General features: G+C 35.1%; 1 protein-coding gene and 1 long non-coding RNA gene across 3 annotated transcripts; one reads left to right on the top strand and one right to left on the bottom strand.

Annotated features, from left to right (window-relative positions):
* Positions 1-1,258: 1,258 nt before the first annotated feature.
* On the top strand, positions 1,259-5,077 carry LOC110006490 (uncharacterized). 2 transcript variants are annotated; one of them, XR_016054013.1, is made up of 5 exons: positions 1,259-1,377; positions 3,146-3,204; positions 3,620-3,738; positions 3,970-4,022; positions 4,110-5,077. It is a non-coding gene; the product is annotated as an uncharacterized LOC110006490 (long non-coding RNA). The 2 variants fall into 2 exon arrangements; XR_002279495.2 differs by lacking the exons at positions 1,259-1,377; positions 3,146-3,204 and having other exon boundaries at positions 3,597-3,738.
* A 2,934-nt stretch (positions 5,078-8,011) lies between these two features.
* LOC148783825 (non-specific lipid-transfer protein 1-like) lies at positions 8,012-10,879 on the bottom strand. Its single transcript, XM_088864694.1, has 2 exons — positions 10,516-10,879; positions 8,012-8,163 (listed from the first exon to the last, which is right to left on the bottom strand). The coding sequence occupies exons 1-2, from the start codon at positions 10,863-10,865 to the stop codon at positions 8,154-8,156; spliced, it is 360 nt and encodes a 119-aa protein (XP_088720820.1). The 5' UTR covers positions 10,866-10,879; the 3' UTR covers positions 8,012-8,153.
* Positions 10,880-12,723: the final 1,844 nt, after the last annotated feature.

Here is a 12,723-nt window from a genome sequence, read left to right as displayed (position 1 = left end):
AGGTTTTTTCTTCATTGTGTCTGTGAAGAAATGATATTTTTGCTATTGTGGTTATTTGTTGTATTTTTTCTTGAAAATGGAAAGGGTAATGGAATTTAAAAAATTAAATCAAAGTAATTGGCCAATATAGAAAATGATGATAGAAGATTATTTTGTCGAAAAATAATTAGATCGGCCACTTCGAAGTAGGGAGGCCATGCCTGTTGGAATGGAAGATTGGGAATGGGATGTTCTTGATTGAAAATGTTTGGCAGCTATTAGACCATGTATTTCACCGTCAATTTTATTTAATGTTTGTCAATATAAAACATTTACAGAGCTTTGGCAATCTTTTAAGCAACCCTCTGGTGCAAATAAAATAAATGCGATGAAACAATTATTTCTTTTGAAAATGAAAGAAGGCGGTCCAATTAGGTCGCATGTGAGTGAATTTAATTCAATTTTTACACAATTGAGGTCTTTGAAAGTGAATTTGGATGAATAAGTATTATCTTTGCTTTTGCTGAGTTCTTTGCCTGCTAGTTGGGATACCTTGGTTACTACTGTGACTAATACAATGGGTAACAAGTTTTATTTAAAAGATGTTGTAGCTTCTTTCTTAAATGAAGAGACTAGAAAGGCATCCACCAAAATACTTGCCGAATCAAATCAAGCATTGGCAGCAAGAGATAGAGGAAGAACACAATATAAAGACCAACCCTATGGATTTAATAGGGGCAAATCTCATAGCAGAGGCAGGTCCAAGTCACAAGGCAAGAATGTTACTTGCTGGTATTGCAAGAACCTGGTCGCACAAGGAAAGATTATTATTATTTAAAGAATAAGCAAAATGCCAAGGGTAAGGATAAACCATGCCGAAACAAGTACAGTTTCAGATATTGAAGATGAGGTCACTTTTACTGTTGCATGCACAATATTGTCTATTGCAGATATTTGGGTTTTAGACTTTGGTGCTTCATTCGTGTTTACCCAAAAAGGTCATATTTTTCATCTTACATTGATGTGGATGGTGGCTTGGATGGTGGCTTGGTTTATCTTGGTGATGATCGAGCTTTCAAAATGCTGGGCATTGAAAATGTTATTATGAAGCAATCAGATGGAAAGAAGCACACATTGAGAAATGTGATGCATATTCTTGCGTTGAAGAAAAATTTCATTTCAGTCGGGCAATTAGATGACTCTAGCTTTGGAAATGGGTCATGGAAAATTTCACGAGGTTGTATGACAATATTGAAAAGGCAAAAAGATGAGAGTCTCTACACTCTTCATGGCACAACTCAAAAAAGAATGATGCTACAAAGAAGATCGTTGTTGTAGCTAGTAGGCATGAGGATATGCAGATTTGGCATAGCGGTTTGGGTCATCTCAGTGAGCATGGTATGAACGTATTGCAAACTCAAAATCTTATTTCTATTTCTAAGCATTTCTTTCTTGATTTTTGTGATCATTGCGCCATGGGTAAGCAGCATAGAGTTAGTTTTAAAAGAAATGAATCTCATAAAAAAAGTAAAGCATTAGAATTGATTTATTCTGATGTTTGTGGCTCTGTTAATGTTAAATCTTTTGATGGAGCGTTTTATTTTGTCACGTTTTTAGATTATTATTTATCCATTGGCATCTAAGGATCAAGTTTTTGAAGTTTTCAAAGATTTTAAAGCCAAGGTTGAAAAAGAAACAGAGAGATTTATAAAATGCTTGCAAACTGATAATGGTGGTGAATATTGCTCGAATACTTTCGATACTTTTTGTAAAGATAATGGCATTCGCATAGTAACGAATGTTCTTGGGACACTACAACAACATGGTGTCTCCAAGATGATGAATAGGACCATCATTGAAAGAGAAAGAAGCATACTATCACAATCTGGTCTTGGTAAGCAATTTTAGGCAGAAATTGCTAATACAACTATATGTATGATTAATAGATCTCCCAGTGCCTCTTTGAATGGTGAAATATTTGAAATTCTATGGAGAGGTAAGAGTGTGTCATATGAACACTTGAGAACATTTGGGTATGAAGCTTATGTTCAAGTGCCCAGCAAAAGTAGAATCAAGCTGAATGTCAAGTCAAGAAGTTGTATTTTTCTTGCGTATGGTGGTGATGATAGAGGTTATAGGATTTGGGATCTTATTGCAAATAAAACTATCAAAAGTCGGAATGTTCTCTTTAATGAGAATATGATGGCTTTTGAAAAGAAGCAAGAAAAGCCGAAACAAGAAAGACTTGTTTTGGATATACAAGAACCAAATCCCATTGTTTTATCTCGGCAACTGAAAGAGAGTCAAGCTCAAACTCAAGACAATTTTGATGTAGGTGATGCTAGTTAAGTGGATGACACTGAATTAGTTCAAGATGAAGAAGGCATACTTGTTACACCTGAGCCAGAATTGAGAAGATCCACATGCCCTCACAAACCCACACAAAGGTCTTCTCCTTCCTTTTATTATGTTTTGTATACTGATAGTGGTGAACTTGAGCCTTTTCAGAATGCTATTTATTGCCCTAATGTTGAAATGTGGCATAAAGCAATGGAGGAGGAGATTGATGCTTTGCATAAGAATGACACGTGGGAGTTGGTGGAACTTCCACATGGGAATAAAGCATTGAAGAATAGGTGGGTATATGTTATTAAGTGGGAGGCAAATGGTCTTCTGTGATATAAAGCCAGACTTGTGGTGAAAGATTATGGACAAGAACCAAGTGTTAATTTTAATGAAATTTTTGCTTAAGTTGTTAAGCATAGGTCTATTAAAGTTGTTTTATCTTTGGTTGTTAACTTGAATTTGGAGCTAGAACAACTTGATATTAAAACTGTCTTCTTGCATGGTAATCTTGATAAAGAAATTTCTATGTGTAAACCTGAAGGTTTTGAGAACAAAACCAATCATAACTTAGTTTGCAAGTTGAAAAAGGGATTGTATGGTTTGAAACAAGCATCTAGGCAATGGTATAAGAAATTTGACAGTTTTATGCTGCGTGAAGGTTATTCTAAATGCGATTTGGATCATTGTATGTATTTCAAGGGTTCAACATATGATTCTTTTATTGTTTTGTTGTTTTATATTGTGATATATTTGTTGCTAACAATGATCTGTGTGAAACCAAGCATTTAAAGCTTGATATGTTCAAGCATTTTGCCACCAGGGATCTTGGATTAGCCAAGAAGATTTTGGGCAAGCACATCCATAGAGACAGAAAGCAAGGTAAGCTTTGGTTAAGTCAATCTGAATATATTCTAAAGTTCTTGAGTGCTTCAATATGATTGATTGTAAATATGTTTCTACACCATTAGCTGCACATTTCAAGTTGTCTAAAAGGGAGTCTCCAATGAATGAGGTAGATAGAAGTAAGATGAATAATGTTCTATATAGGGACTCTCCAATAATGTCAACCTGAATGTTTTGAGAACAAAACCAATCATAACTTAGTTTGCAAGTTGAAAAAGGGATTGTATGGTTTGAAAAAAGCATCTAAAAAATGGTATAAGAAATGTAATAGCTTTATGTTGCGTGAAGGTTATTCTAAATACGTTTTTTATCATTGTGTGTACTTCAAGGGTTCAACATATGATTCTTTTACTGTTTTGTTGTTTTATGTTGATGATATGCATGTTGCTAGCAATGATTTGTGTTAAACCAAGCGTTTAAAGCTTGATATGTCCAAGAATTTTGCCACCAAGGATCTTGGACCAGTCAAAAAGATTTTGGGCATGTACATTCATAGAGACAGAAAGCAAGGTAAGCTTTGGTTAAGTTAATCTAAATATATTTCTATAGTTCTTGAGTGCTTCAATATGGTTGACTATAAACCTGTTTCTATGCCATTAACTGCATATTTCAAGTTGTCTAAAAGGGAGTCTCCAATGAATGAGGTAGATAAAAATAAGATAAAGAATGTTTCATATATTTCTGTAGTGGGTAGTTTAATGTATGCAATGGTTTGTACTAAACCTGACATTACCCATGCAGTGGGAGTTGTTTCCAGATTTATGTCTAATCCAAGTTGGGACCATTGACAAACAGTTAAGTGGATTCTTCGGTATTGAAGTGGACACGAAATGTATGCTTGTGTTTTATAAATTCATAATTGGAAGTTGTTGGTTTTGTAGATGAAGTTTATGCAGGATGCCGTGATACTAGAAGGTTTACCACTTGATATATTTTCAATGTTGATGGTGGTGTAGTTAGGTAGATGTCAAGGTTGCAGGATATCGTTCCCTTGTCATCAACTGAAGATGAGTATGTGTCATTGACTGAGGCAGCGAAGCAAATGATTTGGTTGTGAATGTCACTTAGCCAGTTTGGGGTGAAACAAGAAAAATATATTGTGCATTGTGATAACTAGAGTGATATTCATCTGGCTAAGAATACATCGTATCATTCCAAGATAAAGCATATAGAGGTTGGATATCATTTTATTCGGTTGGCCCTCGAGCGTAGATTTACAAATGGACAAGATTCATATTGAGAAGAACCTTGCTGATATGTTAACAAAGGTTGTCTGAACTAAAAATAATACGACGTGTAGAAGGCTTTCGGGGTTGGAGGAGACGTAACCTCGGGTGGATGGAGAGTGGTGCATTGGCGATTATTTCAAAGACTTTGTGATTTGTCTTCAAGTGGGAGATTGTTACATGTGTAAAAACAAATAGTACTTGTGGGAGTTTTATTTAACTTTTCTCTTTTTTATTTTGGGCCATTGGATTACATCTAATCCAATAGTTGTGGTGTTGTTAGAACTTTACGCTTTTAAAGGGACTAAAACCCTTTTGTTTAGAGAGAGAAAGAGTGAGAAAAAGATAGAAAGATTGGGTGGCAATTGGGTTTTCTCTTGGGAGCTTAGTATACTTTGTTTTAGAGATAGAGTGAGCAAAAAGCTTGAACTCTATTGTGGGTTTGCTGTATGTCCTGTTTTAGTAAGAGAAAACGTTAAAAAGAATTTTTTGGTGCTCTTAGTGCCTTATTTTGGGGCTCTATTTAGAGTGAGAAAGGGTTGCTAGAAATTGATATTTTGAGCTCGATTTCACTTTGTAATATTTCCAAATCAGTAAGTAAAGTCTCGCGTCATTCTCCTGTGGATGTAGGTCACGATTTGTGATCAAACCACGTTAAATCTTTATGCTCTGTGGATTGAATATTGCTAGATTTTTCATTTCATGTTATTGCTTTGATATTATGTAGTTTCCATTGCTTGTTTATATTGATATGAATGCACAATAATTGTGAATGTTATAAATCCTTGCTAATCCCAACAGAAAGTACTTTACAATCTACCAACCCCAACCTAATGGTAAAGTTGTATTCGATGAAGCTTTATGCAATGCACTTCATAAGGCAGTAGTCTCTAATGTAAAAAGAGACTGGCATGAAAGATTACCGAAAGTATTGTACGTTTACAAGACCACAACGAGAGGACCAATTGTGATTACTACACATGCCTTTATTTATGTTGGAGAATCGGTTTTACCCCTATATTTCAAAATACCGTCTTTACGCGTGATAGTATATAATAACACGTGGGAAGATGACAGGACTATGATTCGCTTGGAAGAACTTGAAGCATTACATGAAAGGCGACTCTGTGCCAAGCAAAATAGAGAAATATATCAAGCACAAATGGGTAATGCCTACGAAAAATTGCTCATTCAAGCAGGGTGAGCTTGTTCTTGCCCTAATACATTGCATCATATACCCTAGGAAACCACATGGGAAATTTCAGCCTAATGTGAATGTGCATTTGTTGTGTTGAAGAAATGGTTGCCTCTCTTGAAAGTAGCAACATCATATATTTATGAAATATTGCTTGCACTTTGCACAATCATATTTGATCTATAGCTGGTGGTGATGATTGGCTCTACAAGGAGTATGATAGGGATCTTGAACTTTGAACCAATTGAAGAAACAAATAATCTCAAATTGCATAACAATGTAAACCCTTGCTCATAAAAATGATGGCGATGAATTGGGAGATTGTATTGCTAATGCACTTTGGGATGACTATTTTGTTTAACATTGAGTACAAATTAGCATAAAAATATATGATTGGTTGTAATTGTGAATTCCATGCTTCTATTTTGTTTTGGATAATAATATTTTGTGGATTTTGTTTTGGTCAATATATAGATATAAGGTTAAGCTTGCCCCATGATATTATAAAACTGAGATCATAATCTTTAAAATGGGCGAAATTAGTCATGGTTTATGGGTTATGGAACTGGTATTAAAGTCTCTTATTTACTATTACTTTTGTTCATTATCCTCTCAATAGCCATGAAACACTTTAATTTTTTCCACATTATTTGTTTATCAAACCCATGAGAAAAGAGAGTTAAAGATCAAGGTTGGTTAAACATGATATAATGAAAAACATAAAGAAAAAAAATATGAAGTCATAATTTACTTGCAAAGCATTCAAATAAACATATCTGACTAATAAAATTTACTTTTAATATTTTAACAAAATTCAAATACTCTATCAAAAATATAAAATAAGATGAACATGTTTCTCATTGAAATAATTAAAAAAAAAAATGATGTAGGATTTTTTATTTGACGTCCAAACTGGGCCTTAGGACCCAAGGCAATCGGAGAGGAGACTTTACCACAAGCAAAAGCTGGAAAATATTCATTGAGTGTGCATCTCATGCTCATGAGGGACATAGTATATAACAACTCTCTCGAGAAAATGGTAACTCTATGAATTTTTCTTTTTCTGAATTTTTAGGATCCAAGTGTCATCAGATTAGGGGTGGGAATGGACCCGGGCTAGACACGGGACCCGTCGTGTATACTTGACACAGTACCCGTCGTGTATACTCGACACGGGTCGGGTATGGGTCTAGCATTTGGACCCGAACACTATCTAGGGTCCAGGTCCGAGTCTGGATCCAACTAGACCCAACCTGTACTTGTAAAATGTTAGAGATAAAATAGTTTACTTTAAGTCCTATTCATTTCAGTGTATTAAGGAACGTATATAATTAAAACTAATAGTCATCTTTAATTATTAAATGACAAATCACATGGCTTGAAATCTAATAGCGGATGATTGTGACCTTGTTGCCAATAATACAAGTATATGATGCTAAAAAAAAGGGCAAAAAAAAAAAAAAAAAAGCATCCCATAGTGAGGATGACAATGGACCTGAGACCCGACAAGTACGGGTATGGGTCCAATTTTGGACCCGACGGGTCAGGTCCGGGTCCAAAACCTGGACCCGAATCTATTCGGGTCTGGGTCCAGGTCCAGCCGGACCCGACCCGTTGCCACCCCTACATCAGATGATCATTTTGAAGAAAAAAAATTAAATTTTAAATTCTTGAACACCTAGATCTTTCCCTTTAAAATTAAATGGTCTTGTTCAATCTTGGGATATTAATTTCTTTGAGGCACATAGAGCGACTTATATATTTATTTGCTCTTTGATGTTGCTTGCTAGGTTCTACATGTTAAATCCCCAACTTTTAAGATCCGAAAAGCATCAAGGGTGCCTTTCCTTGATTCTGAATTCCATCACCAGAGCGCACAAGCCTCCCATTTTTCCCTTCCCCACTGTTTGTAAACATTTTTGTTTGTAACACAATAGGGCCAAAGACACATTAAATTGTGCTCATCCCATGAAATTAATATTCTAAAAATTCTCAATCCGATCGGGATTGGGAGATTCAAATTGAATTGATGGTACCAGCCCAATTTTTAGTCCGAATAGAGAATCGGTCTAGTTTTGATCGACTTGGTTCTATCAAAGAAACAAGTGAGTATATCTGGGAATTAGGTGATCCGGACAAGCTGAATCCCCCAATTCCAACCCTTTTTTATTATTTTTTCAATTACCCAACTTTCAAATTTAAAATTATTATCTAACCTTTCCTCTAACCAATTCTTGCTCTAGAAAAATCGGCTTGAAGCGGCCGTTCGGATTGGTGCAATGCCTGATTTGGCCTCATAGTCCCGGCTTTTAAAATATCAAACTATGATATGATAGGGAGAAATTGTGACAGACAGAGAAACTAGAAAGCAAAACAACATGATAGAAGCTTGCATCGAAGAAAGAGTTCACATGACAGAGCATCTTCAATATCACTTAGATTACAATGTATTGTTTATTCAAAGTGATCTTGGGTTATTTGTGGAGGTAAGACGACAATCTTCCTCAAGTGATTCTGCACAAATGATAACAATAAAAGTAATAAGTTATCTGAATCAAGATTGAGAGAGAGAGAGACACAGGGAGCTTTTTAAAAACCAAGGGGTTGGTTGCTTGAAATATTTGGGCCATTCATAAATAAATAAATAAATAAAGGGTGCGATTTTTATAAGGTTGCAACCTTAAACAATCCAATTAAGGCTCACTTTAAAATTTTATCATAACATATAATTTTGTTGTAAAAAATTCTTAGTATTATCTTTAAATTTATTTTCATACCTAATTAGAAAATTTTAAATTCCAAAAATGGTAAAAATCAAGAAGATCTATAAATATATGAAAATCTTGAAAATGGACGGTCTAGATAATGTATTGCAAGATGCACTATTTTTGAGATTCAAAAACTTTTTTTTTTTCATCTTCATAGATCTCGATGTCAAGATGATTCATTAAAGGGCTTTTTCAATATTAAAACAACATTTTCGATAGATTTTTCAGGTGCATCTGTGATTCTACATTTTAAGGTGGCAACCTTATATAAACCTTTTCCATAAATAAAAGGCCCTAACTTGGTGTTGGTCCCGCCTAAACAGGTTCTCAGGATGGGTGGGCTGAAAACGGTCTTAACCTTTGGCATATGAACAAAGTGACCGCTCTTAAAATTCGAACCCTACCTGAGCCTTTTTACCGTTATACCAAATAACGGCCCCTTAATTCCACAAAATTTAGGCCATCGATAATTCCACAAAAACGTGTTACACAACAAGCTGTTTGCTTGCAAGCGGTCCAGCCAAAGTCAAATCAGACAGCAAAAGAGCTGTCTGTAGGTGCCATATCCAAAAGAGGGGTGATCCAAACATGTCCAAATGGCTTGGATTACATTGGATAATTGGATTTGTCGCTATTTTCCAAGCAACCCATCCAAACCGGTCCAAAAAAAGTCTGTATAACGTGTCAACTATAGTATGGAAGTAAAGTGCACCTCAAAGATCTACACAAATGATTTCTACGACGTTAAAAAATATCAAAATTGGTCGTCTCGATCTCGAGATGTATGAACATAAAAGAAAAAAATGATTTAAAGACCAAAAAATAGTGTATATTGTAATATATTATCAAGACTGTTCATTTTCAGATTTTTAGTGTTTATCGACTTTTCTTGAGCTACACCATTTTTAGGGCATCCCACATCCACCTTAAAGATGGATTAAGATGGATGTGGAGTTATGGTCTTTCCACCAATAAGGTAAAATTAATTGTTTGGAAAAAAAATAAAACTTATATTTTTAATTTAAAAATCTATTTATTTATTGCATGTTCTACATGTTAAAAAATTATATGTACCTAAAATTTGGTAGGTTGAATATCTCAACCACTAAGATCTTGAATTTGAAAAAACTAAATAAGTATTAACCTTTGAAGATGATCTATTTTGTATTATTTTTTAGACCATGCATTTCAATTTTTCAAGGATTATCCTTTAAAACCTAGGGCGGCCACGGACCACTCACGAAATGCTTTCCGCATCATGTGAACCGGCAAAAATTGGGAAGCAGTAAACATTTATTTTCTCTAAAAATCGCCCTACCTAAATATTTACATCACTGAAAATCTCTCTTTCTTTTTATAAAGATACTTTGGGTTTACAGAAAATAATTTTCCATTAGGATACTCTTCTTTTAACATTACCTATTATTTTTGAGATATAGGATCGTAAGGACCATGGACCACTCACCAAATACTTTCCACATATGTTAACCAGCAAAAATTGGGAATCAGTAAACATTTATTTTCTGTATTGAATCTCCCTCTTTCTTTTTATAAAGATGCTCTCGGTTCACAGAAAATATAAGATTTTCCATTGGGATACTCTTCTTTTAACATTACGTATTATTTTGAAATATAGAATCACTTTGATATCTTATTATTTTGGAGTTTGTACAATATTTTTAAAGGAACTTATTGGTGAAATCTTTGATGGAATTTTTTGTTAAATTAAGATTTTTAATGTACTGTTATTGTTAATTTGTTTATCTTTAAACCAAAATTCAATAATATTAAGTTAATAAAGAAAAAAAGTTATAGAGAAGACGATTTTTTTTTTTTGAAAAAGTTTTTTTTAAAAAAATATAAAATACAGATTTATATGATTTCCGTTAAAAAAACTCGATTTTTTTACTCTCTTTTTGAGCCGGGCATGGGCCTGGTATGGAAGCACGTTTTCCCACTGGTTCAGGCCAGGCCCAAAAAATGAACATTTTGGGCTTTTTTGGGCCTTGCCTTGGCCAGTCCGGAGGCCATCACTCTACGGTTAAGGGTGTTTGTGAGCAAGTGTGTGTATGCTAGTGTTCATGAGAAAGAGAGTCACTTGGTGCAGTCAGTGCTCTTAGAGATGGGGACGTTCAGCTTCACCCCGCACAGCCCCGGGAGTGCCGCGGCGCGATCGTCTTTGAGATTCAGGATGCCATTGGCGACTTCCTTGAGGCATACACAGATGGACTGCCTCATATCCCGGCTGTTAGCACCCGCATTCACATTCTGCACACCGCTGCAACACGGCGTGTCCGGGCTGTTCACATCAGCAGTCAGATAGCTGAGACATGGCGTGAGATCTCTAACCATTTCCTCCCTTTTCATCTCTTGGCATTGAGGAGTTTGTTGAGCAATGCTAGAACCAAGAACAATGAGAGTAAAGAAGAGAACAACATTTTTCGCCATATTATCTTAATCAATCAAGCTGATAATTGCAGGTTTGGGGGTTCATAGCATATTGTTATATAGATTTGAGGCCAGGTGGTGTAAAATGGAATTAGGAGAGGGTGTGTTAGGAGGTGCAGTGAAACTTTCGTGCTGCGTGTTTTAGGACTGCTACACCAGAGCATGGAGTTCATGCTTGCTTCTTCCCTTTTTTTCGACTTTTTTTAGAGCATGTATACTATACTTCCGAGCATATTTCTATTCACTCGACTTATTTGGGAGGAATTTTTTCAAAAAAGAGACTGCACAACGCTTATGAGCGAAAAAGGAACAAATAGAATCACAAATGTTCGAGGACAACTAAATTTAAGTACTTTGCTTATAGGAATAGGAGCACCAATCCCTTTAACAATGTTGAATAAGAGACGTTTTGCTACATTAATTCATTTCGATTGACACTTGGTCTTTTGGGGCCATGGCACTATAGGCCAGGAAACGGGCCAGGCTAAGGTTGGCGGGGCCCGCTTGACCCAGTCTAGGCTCAAGAAGCCTTTGCCTTGGCCTTGCTCTGTGGGTCTTTCTTGTGGCCCATGCTGGCCTGGCCCGACCCTGTGTGTTTTTGCTCCTGGCCGGTCTAGCCCGGCCCTGTGTGTCTTTGCTCCTGGCCGGTCTAACCCGACCCAGCTGGCCCATCCTCTCTCTCTCTCTCATACACTCTCTCTCTCATACACTTATCAAAAATTAAAGTGGCCATGATAATCTAAGCAATAATTAATGAGCTTCAAATAAAAAATAAGTTATATGTGGATGTACACAAACGGTCTTGAGTACAAACCAAATCCTCGACGTGCTTTGATTTTAAAAAACTCATGCGCTATACAAGAGAGAATAAGGTCTCATATTATATCATCATCATTTTAGCTTTTTTCTCGGATACCAAACTACATAAAATTTTTAAAAATCTAATATTTCAATGTCTTGTTCTCTATTTACTAGTGGTTTTTTTAAGTGTCCGCAGCCAACCGCTCAAGACCAATCTTATAAGGGAAAGATTTTTATAGTTCCTCTACAACATAGAAGATCTATGCTTCCCCTACCATCCAGCCGTTCAATTTTGATCAAGAGAGCCACTCACCATTTGATCTTAGATCCGACATCTCAAAGTATTTTATTTTTAGTTTTTTTATATAAATTTTATGAATATGAAATTTGGTATGTGCCATCTTCTCATTGGGGCGCACCTATAAAAAATATTAAAAATAATTTTTTGATAAATATAATTATCAAAATACCCCTTTGAAATTTTTAGAGGTATTTTGGTCATTTTATTTTATTAAAAATATTGTTTTTACATCTTTCGCTAGTGCAAGTTTAATAGGATTGGACGTCCAAAATTTGATGTTAAAATAGTTTATAGAAAAAAATTAAAAATAAAATAGTGTTGAGACATGACTGTGATTGGGGCAATCTTAACCCTCCATTCAAAATAGACGGTTATATAAGGGGAAGTATACATGTTTTATACTGTAGGGGAAACATAGAAAGCTTGCCCATCTTATAAATCCTTTTAAAACAATATTTAACTTACTTTAACTTATAATAAGATCCAGTACTATTACAATACATAGTATTCCATCCAATATATATCAAATTTGACATTTTCTTAGTCATCTCACAAGGATTGGAGTCATAGCTCTTCATAGCATCAATTAAAAGTATTTAAATCTTTGAAATCCTCTGAAAATACAAATTGGCAGTAGGATATTTGTGTAGAGAGATTTGTTAAAATTTAGTGTTATTAATTTTCTTTTTTTTTTGGAGTAACAATTACGCTAGGATAAATTAGGTGGGAGGATTTTTGTGCTTGAGTTTTTGTAGT

The sequence above is a fragment of the Amborella trichopoda genome, chromosome 1, assembly GCF_054954075.1.
Source record: "Amborella trichopoda isolate Santa Cruz 75 chromosome 1, AtrichopodaSantaCruz75HAP2 v2.0, whole genome shotgun sequence".
In the NCBI taxonomy this organism is placed as follows: Eukaryota; Viridiplantae; Streptophyta; class Magnoliopsida; order Amborellales; family Amborellaceae; genus Amborella; species Amborella trichopoda.
The sequence above is the reverse complement of the archived record's forward strand: the minus strand, read 5'-3'. Positions and strand labels throughout refer to the sequence as shown.

Bases quoted from the DNA above. Each gene is read 5' to 3' on its own strand.
- LOC148783825 (XM_088864694.1), bottom strand. From the start codon at position 10,865: ATGGCGAAAAATGTTGTTCTCTTCTTTACTCTCATTGTTCTTGGTTCT.